This window comes from Thermobia domestica, chromosome 14, assembly GCF_964235325.1.
Source record: "Thermobia domestica chromosome 14, izTheDome1.hap1.1, whole genome shotgun sequence".
Lineage (NCBI taxonomy): Eukaryota > Metazoa > Arthropoda > Insecta > Zygentoma > Lepismatidae > Thermobia > Thermobia domestica.
Window position 1 is genome coordinate 3,815,828 of NC_137467.1, and position 16,219 is coordinate 3,832,046.

The 16,219-nt window shown below is 37.6% G+C and overlaps 1 protein-coding gene across 1 annotated transcript in view; it reads left to right on the forward strand.

The window, feature by feature from the left end:
* Nucleotides 1-16,219, forward strand: part of LOC145670651 (dynein axonemal heavy chain 1-like) — a gene marked incomplete at its 3' end in the record, with an annotated part of 1,762,390 nt that overhangs the window by 64,336 nt on the left and 1,681,835 nt on the right. Inside the window, 2 exon segments of the mRNA XM_081739441.1 lie at nucleotides 9,030-9,197; nucleotides 12,159-12,374. Coding sequence (XP_081595567.1) covers nucleotides 9,030-9,197; nucleotides 12,159-12,374 — 384 coding nt within the window.

Sequence of the window (16,219 nt, forward strand, 5' to 3'; positions counted from 1 at the left end):
AGTTTTTCCTGTGTACGACAATAATAGTGTTGCCAGCCTCTCACAAATTTCCAAAATTAAAAAAAAAAATCTCAATTTAAAAAATCTTCTTCTTCTTCTATGGGTTTGGCACGAGGGGCACAAAAGTTAGCTCGTTGAAATCTGTGCTCCATAAGCTTTACAAAGAGAGATACTAAAGCCTGTGACAAACATCTCGGCTTTTCAGCTAAACGAATAAAACGCAAGCTCTGACGCGATGTTGCCGAATGCTAAGGGGTGTGGTTATGGCTAAACAGACGAACTACAGAGCGATCATGTGGCAAAGGATAGACTTGGATGTGTACAAAATAAACATGGCAATACCGCTGGCCTCTCATTTGCTAGCAGCATTTAAAGGGAACTTGGGCCGCCGCCTTCAAATGCCAAGATGTTTTTTCACGCCATTTAGGACTGCCAACGTAAAGGTCTAAGCTTTTCTTGAAACTCCTGTTGGTCCTGAAAACGGCACCTTAGTGAATAAATGTTCTGTTTTCTTTTATGTAGCAAAAAGCTTTAGTTAGCATTATTTGTATATTGACTGTATTTAAATACAAATATGTCTAATTCTTAATACAGAGAAAACCACTTGGTGAATTTAATCCATGTAATGTTTTCTATTACATTAAAAATACTTGTATTTCTAACATTAAAATTATATCTGTATTTAATTAAAAATGAACTAAAAACCCCAGTATGTTTAATAAGAGAAACGATTATTTCGTTTTATCAAACAAACATGTTAGACTACCACATGTTATGTTCAATAATTTTTTTCGAGTGAGTATGAGCAGCTGAAGTTAATATAACAGTATTTGAAAACTAAGTGATTTTTTTTTGTTTGGAAGTATATGATAACACCACTTCTCATAATTAAACATTAGAAAAAGGATGTAATTTTTATTAAAAAAAAGTTTTCTTGCATTATGTATGGTTCTCATATTTTTCTCTAAATACATGGTTGACAGAAGCTAACAACAATAATAAAAAGGAAATAAAAATAGATGTAAGCGCGGCGCTCACATGTTTACCAACAGTGACATCAGAGATAAAAAAAATCATATTGAGATTGAAGCTCGAAATTGAATTTGATAAAAAGACTATCTATTACCATCTTCCACTTGCAGGTGTGTTGGTTTTATCTTTAACTAAGACAATAGATTATTATTTAAAGAAAAATACCTAATGAGATTGTATTTGTAGTGTTTAGGCCTTTCTGAGTGCGAGTGAACTTACTCTCCCCCTCGTTGTTCGTTATGGGGTAGTATCGTGATGGGATACGTAAAATCGTATCTTTTAAGATTTGTTCTTTCTGGAGAAAGGGGGGAACAAATGATGCTATTGCATGGGGCAGCAAATTGCCTAGGGTTGTCTCGATTATAACACCACCACATTTCGCCTTAACAGCTCTCTGACATACCCTTTCATGACATATTTCGTCAATTTCATGCAAATGCTTAGTGATGGGGAAGCAGACCCATTCGGCACTACGGTCATGCTAACGTCACGGCAACTTCCCCATGCCGTAAGTGACCAATGGGCAACTAGCGACATGTCGCCAAAAGTTAACGGTCCCGCAGCCACGATCCGCGGTGGTTCCACTTCCATTTTGAAAATTATACCACCAGCGATAGAGACGCGACGAAACGCCAATCAACCACAAAATTATTCCCCCCAAATATGTTAAATCGCCTATATGAGTTTTCTGTTTACATTAAGGTGAGTCTAAAAAGCACAATTAAAAAAAAGAAAAACGACCCCTGGTTGGGCGCGAACCACTAACCTTACGAATACTAGGCGCGTATTCTTTCGAGTTCGCCACGGAGGTAATGAAGGAAAGTTGCCTTGTAGAAGGATAAATCGTTGAGGTCTTTTCTATTTGGCTAAGACTGCTTCTTTAACAGTGTATGTTCAATAATAATGTTCGGGATCAGAGAAAATGCGTTCGTCATGAAATTTTATTACAAAATTACGCGCGTCTATTTACTTTATTTCAAAGTTCTCCGATATTCACTTTCTAGTGATCGGCGTAGTTGCTATTTAAATTCATACAATTATAAGCAAATTCATCTCAAGATTTTTCACTTCATAATTTAGAAACAAGCGTTACTTTTGACCACCGGAGTTCACTTTAGGAACAACTCATCAGGAAAGAATAATATACTCGTATAATAATAACCGCATGCAAACGACTGGTGATAGTTCGTGTTGGTCCCATCACGAGTCCTCGCTGTTACGTGGTGGTGACTTCAATACCCCGACTCTAGATATCTGTTTCGACTCGACAAAGCCCTGCCGCTAGTGGCGCACTATCGGCAATCCTTCTACGCATCGCTATATCGGGGATCAACATTTAACGGCAAGTAGGCTACTAAAAGGGTTGGCGACTTTTGCAGCATGGGGTTGCTCTGTGTGTACACGTAAGTGACGGGTGTCAAACAGACTGCCGAGGTAACATTCACTTTCATGAACTACAGAATGTTTTATGTTACTTTATCTATCTCGTCCTTGAGTTTAGCACACCAATGAATATGTGAACTCAAAACAGAACCATTACCTTATGAAAGAAAGACTAAGTCTTATGCTGTATTTGCTGCAAACGTAACTAATTTTGGCAAAAAAATTATGACTGCATTTTTCAGTGCAATTTCTTGTTTACACCGCATTTCTATGTTCTCGTGTAGTAAACTGTGATGCGATATCGCCTAAATAAATATACATTTATAAGATTAAATAAGTGTCAACAGACTAGCTACTGCCTGATATTCACTTTTTCTATGATGTATGTATGTGTGTTTTCAAACAAAAATTTTGACTGTATTTAATTACTTAAGTTGTGTGTGAATAACCATATTTGTTCACTTGCATATATAGTATTTGCTTATAAATTTTACCTTTATTTATTCTTGTACTAGATTAGGTTCCATTTCACTCGTTTTATTTTACATGTATGCATTAATATTTGTTTAAACATGTTGCTAGTACTTATATATCTTGTAATTTGTCTAATGGCAACTCTGTACGCTTATACTTTGTTCAGTCTTTTTCGTAATTATATCTTTAATTGCACTTACTGTCTCATTTATTATTATTATTATTATTATTATTATTATTATTATTATTATTATTATTATTATTATTATTATATTGACTAAAGGTCTGAAAATCAGTCAAATTACAATATAGAAATAGAATACCTAAAAAATAAAAAATAAATGACATTTCTAGTTTCAACTTACATAGTTATTTCCTCAAGGCTAAAAGAGACAAAAGATAAATGAAGGTAAGGTCTGTTATACACTATGAGATAAATCCTAAGAAATCTCTTACTTGTTCGGCGGTTAAGGGTTTAAACTCTGCATTTTATGACTAAAAGGTCACACTTCACACAGATGTTATTTGGGCTCTAGTCAACAATTTAAGGAGGGGAGCCAAGCTGAAATTCTTGGCGGGTGGCTTTACCAGGCATGGTTGCCTACCTACAGGAGTGGATTACTATTTGGTTCGGTATTTTCCATTCAAACTTATCTTCTACGATACAAAATGTGTAAAAATGGTACGAGTCAATCATTAACTAAATCTACAGACAATGTCGGTGCTGTTTGGTTTAAAGAGGGCAGTCTTTATTTATTTATTTGCCATCAACACAACAGGCATAAGCCCAATTATAGTGTTTGTGTATTACATAATACATTTACAACAGTTTTCTTAAACATAGAGTTCATATTGCAGATGTCAATTTCTTTGTGTTTGATACATATTTTGTTATAAGTAGAACACATTCGCCAAATTGGTGATTTCAATAATACGTTGGTGCTTGCTTTTTTGCAATAACACAGACCAGCGTTATTAGTACGAGTTTTAAGTGTTGGGACATGAAAATTTAATGTTGATATGAGATCCGTACAATTAAATTCGTTTTGCACTATTTTATGGAGAAAAATCAAATCTGTCACATTTCGCCTTTGTTCAAGTGTAGGGATACAGAAGTTGTCTATTAATGTTAGATAATTTTCATAATATGGATAGATTCTAGTTGTCTTGTACGTCAAGTATTTGATAAATTTAGATTGGACCTTTTCCAGTTGGTGTCTGTATTGCTGTTGTGATGGGTTCCAAATCACAGCAGCATATTCCAGTTTTGATCGGACATAGGCATAATACATTATGGCGGATTGCCTACATTCGAGGTTAGCTCTTGAAGTTTTGGCTTTAAAAGTGTTTGATCCTTCACATGCTTTGTCAAATTGTATACCTGAGTAGGTAATCAGAAATCAATTAAATTGAAAATAATAGAAAAATACTGTAAGATTTCAAGAGTTGTTTAACTATAGCATAAGAGCACTTTTAAAAATGAGCACAAATATATGTAAAATACCATCATTTTTGCTTTACAAGAGTAATACATAGTTAACTGTCATTTTCAACACTACGCTGTCGCTGTCATAACGTTATTTAAACTATAAAGTATTTGGTGAAATGAAATACACAAGCCAAAGAAGTTGAAAAAAGTACTCGAAAAAAGTTCATTCGCAGTGTCCTTCGCAGTAGCAAAGTGGCGTACAGATCAATGAAGAATTCCGGCATTAGTATCGACTCTCGGAGCATATAATCGCTGACTTATCATATAGTAGCACAATATATAAAGATAACCAAGAAAGTTCTATCGCTTTTTCACCCACCATCGATATGTCACCTAAGACGTACCTGGAAGATTAAAAGTAGTTCCCATCAGCATCGACAACCTTCTGCCAATGTTCTGGAAAGTCATGGATTCCATCGCGGTAGAACTTGGAGGGTCGTGAAGCGCAGAAGGTATCAAGTGCATTTTGCACCTCTGCTAGGGATTTGAATTGGTGTCCTCTAAGGTGATCGTCCAAGGAATGGAACAGGTGATAATCTGGCAATGCAATGTCCAGGGAATATGGCGGAGGCAATGATGTTTCCCATCCAAGGCGTAGGATTGTGACCCCGGCAGGGCTGTATTTAGGGAAGTGCTATTCCGTGCTCGAGCACAGGGCGGAAGAATTTAGGGGGCGGCAAAATTTTGGATTTTTAAAACATTTACAATAAAGTAATATTTAAAACTACCAATTCGCAGAGTCCTGCGCAAGCGCGAGAAAATGTGTTAATGTGTTTAATTCGCTTTAATTACAGTAGTTACTAATTAGCTAGCCTATTTAATTACTTTTAAAAAGTCATCCTCTTCCGCCCTCACCTTAAGAGTTGAGGATGAACTTCAACATCATGAAAACTGATATAGTTAAACTCAGCGACCTCAAAAACTATGAATTCAACACTATCATTCGTTTTCGATTACTTTTAAAATCTCCGCCTCCCTGGGGAGTGGAGTATGACCTTGAAGTTGAATTGGATGAAAACTGTCACTATTCTTCTCAGCGACCCCAAAAACTGTGAATTAAACTCTAATATTGGTCGTTTTGGGGGACGGCAAACTATATGCGTTGTGCGGTGGGCGGCAAATTATTTAGAGCTCAGGGGTGCACAATATATAAATATTGGCCTGGTCCCAGGTTTCCTAGCCACGTGGGGCTTAACGTTGTCCTGTAACAGGAGAACCCCTTTGCGATTCAGAAGTGATTGCTCTAGAGTTCTGAGTTTTTCTTGAACACGGCTCAACTGCTGATAGTACGCAGTTGCATTGATGCTCTGACTAGCTGGTAGCAGTTCCTGATGCACGGTGCCGCGAAATGTCCACCAAACAAACAGGAGGACCTTCTTCTGGTATAGTGCCAGTTTCGTCTGTTGTGGAACCGATTCGTGGGATGCTAACCAATGATGACGGCGTCTTGGAGATTCGTACAGGATCTACTTCTCATCACATGTAGCGATTATTCGTCGATAGTCCACATTTGTAGCAGTTACGGTATCCATGACCTAATCTTAATTATATAGTAAATAAGAAATTATCCTTGTGGACAGTGTGAAATGTGTATACCGATAGCTAATGCCGAGTCCAATGCCAACTGACGGTTTTACAGATTCCACCGTTCACGAAACAACCTCTATAACATCAAATGCTTCATTAAATGACATTGCGTACTTACCGAAAGCTTTGTTCAATTCCAAAGGCAAAGGACATGTCCCCCAGTGACAGTTTGTCGAAAACGCGGATAGCCAAAACCACAACACCTGTGTCCACAGTTCGCATGAACACCTTTCGATATCTACAAGAGACAGCATCTGCAAGATGAAGTATCATCGGTGCGTCCGCTTCCTCGCTTCCTCATGGTTGCAGGGGCTTAAAGAATTAATGTTCGATGTGGTAGCCGTAGTTAGCGCAAACTCTCCTTTAGTGGTATAAACTTCTTTTGTCCATTTGTTTGTCTCCATCAACTCTGTTATGATTAAATGAAGAAGTTGTCGCTTGTCATTTGATAGCAGGAACTGAAGAAAATTCTTCGGAATTGGAGCGTTAGGTCAGACGTGATATTTCCAACTGTTTTTCCCTGATTTTCATTCCATTTCTTTTATGGAGTTGGGAAAATATCCGTCCCATATCACATCAATTCGTTTCACTGTTGCAAGCTGTTTTCGAAAGTGTTCAACAATATTACCGTCGATATATTCTTCAAAAGTTTTGGCTGCTCCTCGAGGAATCATATGAATAATAGCTGCTCCATCAAAAATATTCACGTCTACTTCAAGTTCTTGAAAAATGTCTTCCTTTTAGAGAAGTTCAAGGCATTTGAGCAAACTAGATTTGTGACTCAGATGTATAGTCTCTGCTACTCTCAGTGACGGAGGGTGCAACTCATTTTCATGCTTAAAGAATTCGTCCAAATTCCCTGATCTATATTGGCATGCAATGTAGAGATGACTTAACAACTCACAGTCATTTATAAGGCTGGTGCACTTTTCAGCAAGATGTGTTCGTTTCTTCTGTTGATTCTTGAATATGGAAAACCACTTGCATTTAAACGGATCAGCAACTTCCTTAATTTTGTTCTTCAGCCTCTCTTCAACAAATCTTGTGCATTTTGTTTGTCCTCTTTCAATCATTTCGATAATGTCAGCTGCTTCAGATTGTGCTATTATTTCGTCGCCGACCCGATAAAGCTCTCCTGTTATTTCCAGATAAGGATTACCAGCACATTCGAAAGTCATTATTAACTAATGAATATGTTTCAAAAAATTTTCAGTAAATGTTTTAGATATTTCGTTATGTTTAGTATAATCTTCTGCGCGTTTAAAAGTGAATTTCATGTGTTTAATATATTGACATATTTCTGAGGATGCTAAAAGAAATCTCCGTAATCTTTCCGGACGTTCCGTCAGTCCAATAATTTCCCCGTCACCTTTAAGCGTGGCATTAATTAGCTCGTGAACTTGGTCGAAAGCCATCGCAGAAAAAGATCGACGAATTCTTCGTGCAACAAAGGCACCTCTTTTGAAAGCTGCCATCAAATCGGGATGCAAGGTATCAAGTCAAAAATATTAACTGTAAGCCACCGAGCGTAGTGTACTTAACCCAATGCAAAGAACCATGGATGTATGTTGATAATAGACTTTACGTACAAGTCGAAGTTTGCTTCACGTATAGCTCGAACAAACGTGAGCACAGTCAACTCCAGTGTCAAAATAGTATCCCAGGATTGGAACTGCGGCTGCGTTTCACGGCGAAGTTTCTTCCACATTTTTAGGATTGAAGCTTGAAGAGCTATCCTCGAATGTAGGCAATCCGCCATAAAGACTGTCCTCTTTAAACGGCACAATGCCGATATTGTTTGCAGATTCAGTTAATGGCTAATTCGTACCATTTTACACATTTTGTGTCGTAGAGGATACGTGGGAATGTCAAGTACCGAATCAAATGCAGCAAATAGTAATCCACCCTTATAGGTATGCAACCATGCCTGGCAAAGTTACCCGCCAAAAATTTCAGCTTGGCTCCCCTTCGCAAATGGTTGGATATAGTCTGAAGAACATTTATGCGAAGTGTGACCTTTTAGTCACAAAATTCAGAGTTCACTAAAATTTTGGCTCTAAACCGCCGGACTATACGATTTTCCCCAGCGTCAAAATCCTGTTTCGCAACACCCTGCCCAACGTCCCTGTTTCGCCACACCTGCTCCACCCGCCAAGTTCTCCTTTAGCCTAACCGGTATAACCGTGGGACGTAAAACTTAAACTTATTTTCGATAGGCCTTTGACAATCTTACGAAACCTTGATCAATGTGTTCGGAGTAAATGTTTCAACAATTGCTTCAATTATATTTCTTAAATTCTTCAATTTTCTTAAAATTATCCACACAGACGTCATTGGAATTGCTCATTCAACTAGGATTCCGAACTGATTTCTTGGGGGCTACGCGTGACAAAGTCCCACGCTTTTTCATGTACTTCAGTGACTTTTGGTAGTCCCGAACAGTCGTTCTTTCAGAACAAGTGTTCCGGGGGGCGGAGCAGACGTAGTATTCAGGGGGGGGGCACTGCTAGTGCTATTTTATTTATTATTATATTATAGACGTATTATTTTGGTCTCGTCCGGTGGGGCCACTTTCAGAGCTCCGGGCGGCAGTGCCCCCAAAAAACATGTCTGGAAGAAACACTGGTACCGAACTCGTCCCTTTGCACAAAGAGCCGGTGTTTTCAAATTGATGATACCATCTACGGATGTTATTATTACTTGCTGGATTGCAATAGAAATTTATTACGGGAAACACGTTGCACTGTAACTACAGTCTTTGGAAAATGGAAAACACAAAAGCTTTTCTGCTCACTAGTCGCCATCTTTGCTACTAGCGCTTTCTAACGGCAGACAGAGGAAACAGTGGATGCGTATACGAGCTTTACAAAACTATTTAAGTTGCTCTTTCAATTTATGTATTATTTTTAATTGTAATAAATACTTCAAAGTCTTAAAATTCCGTTATTCATTTTGAAACATCTTGTATTGCTTTTGAATTATTATTATTATCATTACTGAACTGATAGAGCCACCACAATACATGTAAAACTAATTATTAAAAATTATCTTGTTCGAATTTCAGGTGATAAAGTATTTGAAAGAGAAATGGCTGAATGATATTGCGGATAAAATGCGATGCCATATGCGAGAAATAGGCAAAGGATGGTTTAATATTAATGAGAAAAGTTGGGAGATTTACTACATGTCAAAATTATCACGCCTCATGCAGCTTGTAAAATTCCGAATGCAGGTAAGAATGTCAGGTAACGGATAGTTAAATTACAAGAATACATTCAAAGGCCAGGACCTAGAATAAAGTGATGGAAATTACCCATTACTCTATATACACTGCGATCAGTGGCGTGCGGAGAAGCTCGTCAAAACGGATGTTAAAACATTCAATTTCGTTTCCTTTTCTTTCATATATACGAGGATCGTTCGGAAAGTAACCTCCGATTGGTTGAAAAAGGAACACCAAATTAAATAAGAAGGATATGTCTGAAAACTACATCTTTGCTCTAATTTTCAACATACACTGAGAAAAAAATTGTAGGTGGCGTACTTAAAAAGATAGGTTACATGCGTAATTCCTGTAGTTTCTGGACTTAACGTACAGCAGACGTACAACTAAAAACGCATGTTTTATAATACTTTCTGTATAAGTGTTCCATCTATACGTACTTTCCGTATGAAACAATGTAGGCGGTCAGGATCTTACATACAAATGGACGTATATAACATATAGCTGGCGAAGGTAACATAAGTATATGCATGTGATATACGGAAAAATGTTAGATGTCAGACATCCTATGTAGCATACGGATAACGTATGCTCCGTACTGATTTCTATAGTAAGCAAGAGGATACCGTATATTTGTACAATATACCAATGTCCGGAGAACGGATTTTTCTCTGTATAGTTTCCATAAACATTCAAGCACGTATCATATCTCTGCCCTAGCTTAGAAATTCCATCAACATAAATTCTTCCGCCTGTGCCGTAAACGAGACTGTGAAAGCATTTTTCTGTTCTTCAATATCGCCAAAGCGTTAAAAATCCAAGCCACTTCTTTATAAGCATTAATAGATTGTGAAACGACTATTTTCATGAACTTTTTCCATGAATTTTCTGAACGACTTCATGAATGTTTGTTTGTCCAGTTTGAAATAAACGACCCCATTCGCGAACAATTCCTTCTCTCATTACACTTGGCCAATACAGCTCACAGACGACGAGAAGAACCCTAAAACAGGGTTAGCGGGGAAAGATCAACGACACGATCAAGTCCATTTTCGGTTTTTGAGATGTGGTCTATACTTAGATGTCGTCTGCTACTCCAGGTAGTTATCTGTGTGCTATTCCGTGGTGTCATTTCAAACCCCCGTGAAAAAAAGTGGGCGAGCCCATACCTACGTCACACTACTTCTGCTAGGGTTCTTCTCGTCATCCGTGAGCTGTACACGGCACAAAGTTCCCGATGAATAGGTGTTGCCGAATATTGTTTTGCCGTAAGAAAACGTATTACAGCTTACATCTCGCACTTGGCGGGATTTTCTATTGCAGCACACTTTGAGAAGTGCAACTAGTGATCGGACAACCTTCACTCTACCACGGCTGGATGCAGACTGAGCTACCGCGCACGTCTGTGCAAAGATGGTAGCGTGCCTTCACTACTTTACGCACACTGACCAATCGGAGGTTACTTTTCGAACGCGACTCGTATATAAAAACCGTAATATCTTGCTTAAGGGGGAGGAGGTTGAATCCCCTTTTGAAACTTTTTGCGTACGCCACTGACTTTTAACCTGTGAAGGAGTTTTAAAAATAGCTGAGTATTGAGCTGTGTATTATTTTCAATTTTTATAGTAATAATTATTTTGAAATTTCTATCAAAATTTTAGAAAGGCTCTAACTAAGAACTTACAAGAATAGTTCTGGTTTTAAATGTTTTATGAGAAGAAGACCAAATTGAACAGCATATTACTTGTAGAAGTGGACGTTCTTAGATTTGAAATTGACTTATGAAAGCAACAGATGAGGTTGCTAAAATAACACCAAGTTGAAGCATTCTAAACATCTGAACAAGATTAAATATATTTCTCAGTTTCAAGTTAATCGTACTTATAGAAATGTTAAAAGAAAAAAGTAATTCCAAACGTAGAAGTCAGTCTTAATATGTAAATCTTACGAAGTCAAATAATGTTAAATGTTTGGACAAGAGATGGGTACAGTGTTCCATGATCATACATTTTTTTCCTCTCAATTCATACGAGGTGTGATCAAATACTACGATGAATCATTTTGTTAGAAACGAAGTAATAAGCTTACATGGAATTTGATTTAATCTCCTTCAAAGTACTACCCTTGGCTAGCAATGCACTTATCTCCATCCACGTTGAATCCATGACTGGAAGCACTTCTGGAAGACTATCTTTGGAAAGGCGTTCAGGTGCTTGCTCGTCGCCCTCTCAATGTAAGGAATAGTATCAAAACGATTCCCTTTAAGCACAGTTGTCATGTTTGGAAAGAGCCAGAATTTGCATCTGGAGAGCACAGCCAATGTGGACAGGCAGTAACATTGATTTCGGCCAGAAACTGACGGATCAAAAGCAAGGTGTGGCATGGCGTTTCTTCGTGGTGAAGAAGAAGCCCACTTGCCTATTTAATTGGCGGTTTAAATGCTCTTCACGTACCGATACGAGATGTTTAGTTCTTTGAAAAGCTCTTGAATAAGCACTGACCTATTTGGGCAAATCATTTGTGCCATTTTTTGCACATTTTCATCTGTTTTTGACGTCGAACGACGTCTCAACCGTTTTGTTTGTTTTCAACCGACTCCTTACCTTTTTGAATTGCTCATACCGCTTGTAAACGGTTTCCAATGCTACCAATTCATCGCCAGAGACTGATTTTGACATCTCATGAACTTCTTTGGCACTTTTTGCAGCTTAAAACAAAACTTAATGTTGGCACACGACAGATACTCTTAACACGTCCTCACTCTTCTGCCCCTGGAAGCCAACTAACATGTTACAACTCGTTCAAACTTTACACTGACTGTACTAAAGGTTTAGGCTACCGGGCTTACTAGTTGAGATGTATACAACATAGATAACTGGCATTATACAATTACATTCACCGTACTTTTTGATGACACCTTGTATTGAAAATTAGTGGATTGCATATTAATGTTTGTTGTTATTGTTTTAGGGTGCTCTGAGAACCATAGTTGAAAATTCTTTGGCTACGTACGTGAATATCATTGAGGTCCCCTCTCGATGCACGTTTGAGGTCACTGAAGACTTTGTTTGGGGCGATGAATTAGTGACCACTCAATTCGATTCCAAATGCGTTCCTGTATTCGAGGTGAAGCTACTCATGGATGAAACTGGACCTCATTTTTCAACACCAGCAGAAAAATTTGAGGTATTCCTTACCAATTTTTATTAAGGATAATCATTGTTTTGTAGCAGGTAGAGATGCAAGAGCTTGGAAAAATGATGATCTTAGAAGTTTTTTCATGACTTCTTTTAGCTGGGAAAACTTTGAGCTTTTTTCTAAAATATTTCAATTTCAATGGAGATATAACACTATACTGATCATGTAATTCTGATGATTTGAGTTTTAACGTCCTGTTCAGCAGCGCGGATGTATGAGACGTGGATCTAGTAATTAACGTGGAATCTGAACCACATGACCTTCCACCAGGAATCGAACCCGGGTCTCCCAGGCGCGTACGCTAACCGCTTAGCCATGAATGAGCTGTAGGTAACGATAGAAGAACAATAGAAAGGAATGCAGATACCTTATTAAACACTTGCAGGGACATTGGTTTAGAAGTAAGTGAAGAAAAAGTAAATACATGGAAGTTCACCGGGATCGTACTACTGCAAATTATGAATGTGTCAAAGTATAAAATAATATTTAGATAAAGTGGATACTCTCAAATATCTAGGATCAGTATTATCAGACCAAAATAATATCCACGAAGAAATTAAATGTTGACTAAAAGTATGGAACTCGTGTTATTATTCAGTTCAAAATCTTTTGTCGCCCAGAATCCTATCGACGAATTTGAAGCTTACAACATACAAAAAGATAACCATGCCTGTTGTTCTGTGTGGTTGCGAAACATGATCGCTTACTCTGAGGGAAGAACACAGACTAAAAGTATTTGAGAATAATATCCTGAGGCCAATATTAGGAATGGAAATGCGCAATGACAAAAACTTAACGAGGAACTACATAATTTATACGGTTTACCAAATATTGTTAGGATCTATGAAATCTAGGAGGCTAAGGTGGCAGGTCATGTAGGAACGCTTTCAAAATTTTAACTGGAAATCCAATCGGAAAATGACCACTAGGAAGGCCTAGGCGCAGATGGGAGGATAATATTAAGATAGACCTTCCAGAAATAGGAGAACAAAGTAGAAACTGCATTCAGTTGGGTAAGGATAGAAGTCAATGGAGAGCTTTTGTGAACGCGGCATTGAACCTCCGGGTCCCATAGGCCACAGAGTTAGTTAGTGATAACACTACGTTTTAAAATTTATTTTGGAATTATAGCACGAAAAAATTTAACGATTGATTGATTGATTTTGAGTTTAACGTCCCGTTCAGCAGCGAGGATATATGAGACGTGGACCTACTGATTAACGTGGAATCCGAACCACCTGAGCTCCCGCCGGGAACAAAAAATTTAAAGACTTCATTGTGAAGAAAAATCGAGAAAATTTGCGAGAATCAAAGGAAATCGGTCATTCGGAGGCATAGAAAAACTTTAAATCCATGGACGCAATGAGTTTTGTAATTCCGACTAATTGTTTTTGGATCTATTAGATGAATGTTCAAGGACAGAAATGTTTTAGTAAATCTTTAATAGTGTTAGCAATGATTGGTTTGAAAATGCAGTAGGATTCTTGTAAGAAAATTGTCATTTAAGATTATGACTAAATTAAAATTTTATTATAACTGTATAACATTTAATGAGACCATTAAAATTGGAGAGAAAAAACTTAATACTCTATATACATATGTCTTACTTGAAATAGTATTACACGACATAACAAAAAAAACTGTAAATAACGATGTTTTACTACCGAGCGAAAATAAAAAAAAAGTATTCCAAAAAAGCTGTTTATGGCTCTAATTCTGCAAAGAGCTCCCTCCTAGCTAAGCGGTTAGCGTGCGCGCCTTTGGGGTTGGAGATCTGGGTTTCGTTCCTGGCTGGAGGTCATGCGATTCAGATCTCACGTTAAGCTGTACGTTCACGTCTCACATAGACTGGCTGCTTAATTAACTAATTAACTCTATGGCCTGTGGAACACGGAGGTTCAATGCCGCGTTCACAAAAGCTCTCCATTGAATTCTATCTTTACCCAACTGGATCCCGTTTCCACTTTGTATTCCTATTACTGCGAGATACATCTTAATATTTTCCTCCCATCTGCGCCTAGGTCTTCCCAATCGTTGTTTTCAGATTGGTCTTCCAGTTAAGACTTTGAGAGCGTTCCTGCTTTCTTCCATTCTGGCTATATGACGGCCCTCCTAAGCCTCCTGGATTTGATGACACTAACAATGTTTGTAAACCAAAGAGTTACCATTTTCTAGTCTTTTCCGAAGATTTATCTGTTTCGAACATCCAGCATTGATTTCATCTCTTCCGGATATAACGTAATTTGCACAGGTAGAATGAACACGCTAAGAGCTCAAACGGATCTCGTGTCAGTCGGATGATATTGGTTAGGTTAAGACTTTGAGAGCGTTCCTGCTTTCTTCCATTCTGGCTATATGACGGCCCTCCTAAGCCTCCTGGATTTGATGACACTAACAATGTTTGTAAACCCTATAAATATGTAGTTCCTCGTTATGAAGTTTCCGCTATTCCCCATTCTCGTTTCTCTTGCGTCCGAATATTCGTCTCAGGATCCTGTTCTCAAATACTTTCAGTCTATGTTCTTCCCTCAGAGTAAGCGACCATGTTTCGGAACCATATAGAACAACAGGCTTGATTATCTTTTTATATATTTTAAGCTTCAAGTTCCTCGTCAGAATTCGCGACGACAAGAGATTTTGAACTGAATAATAACACGAATTCCCTGCTTTTAGACGACATTTAATTTCTTCGTGAATATGATTTTCGTCTGTTAACATTGATCCTAGAAGTTTGAAAGTATCCACTTTATCAAAAGTAGTATTTAATATTTTAACGCATCCATAATTTGCCGTATTACGATCTCGACGAAATTCTATGTACTTAGTTTTCTCTGCATTTACTTCTAAACCCATATCACTGCAAGCGTTTTATAAGGCCTCTGTAAGTTTAAACGGAGCAAGAGCCCGATATACTTGGTCTGGAGAATCTAATTAACTGTTAACTTCGGCGTCGTGTTTTTCGTGCACTGGGGATAACATCTCCAGCTCTGATAATATTTGATAGAAATACTGTTTAAACGCAAGGGAATAAGTAAAATCTCTTTTTTATCCTCTGCGTTAACGAGTCTCAGTTGAATTACCGGGATGAATCCTCGACCCAGTGGTGGTCTATAACCTAACCAATATCATCCGACTGACACGAGATCCGTTTGAGCTCTTAGCGTGTTCATTCTACCTGTGCAAATTACGTTATATCCGGAAGAGATGAAATCAATGCTGGATGTTCGAAACAGATAAATCTTCGGAAAAGACTAGAAAATGGTAACTCTTTGGTTATTTGAAAACAAAATTTTATTTATACTAATTCGACACACAATTTATTGCCATCCTATAATTCAATGTGTGTGTGTGTTTTTTTTTCACGTTGAAATTTGAAGCATACTTCATTTATGAGGAATATAACCTTTTCCTTTCCAACATTTGTAACTTTTTGATACGATACAGTTTGTACATTTAATATAGGGTATTTCTGATAGAAATTTAGCTGTAAAATAGAACTCTTCAATTTTCTATTCCTTTCTTCCTCTTTTCTTTTTGTTTCGGTTTTTCTTTGTTGTTCAGTTTGCATTAGTAGTCAAAAATGGAGGATATGACCAACGCTATCTACTGGGTATATTAGAATGTATTTTGGAACAGTACGTCCAATGAACACTACCGAATCTGCAATCGAGCCACGCGGAAACGAAGCATTTGTGTTAAACTTTTGACATTATCTCAGATGTGTCTCGGAGATCTACAGTTCTACTTGAAATTGAGTATGCTATCCATTATGAAAGTAACATAATGAATGTTTAAAGCATCCTCTATATATTCGAATAGTTTTGAAAAAAAAA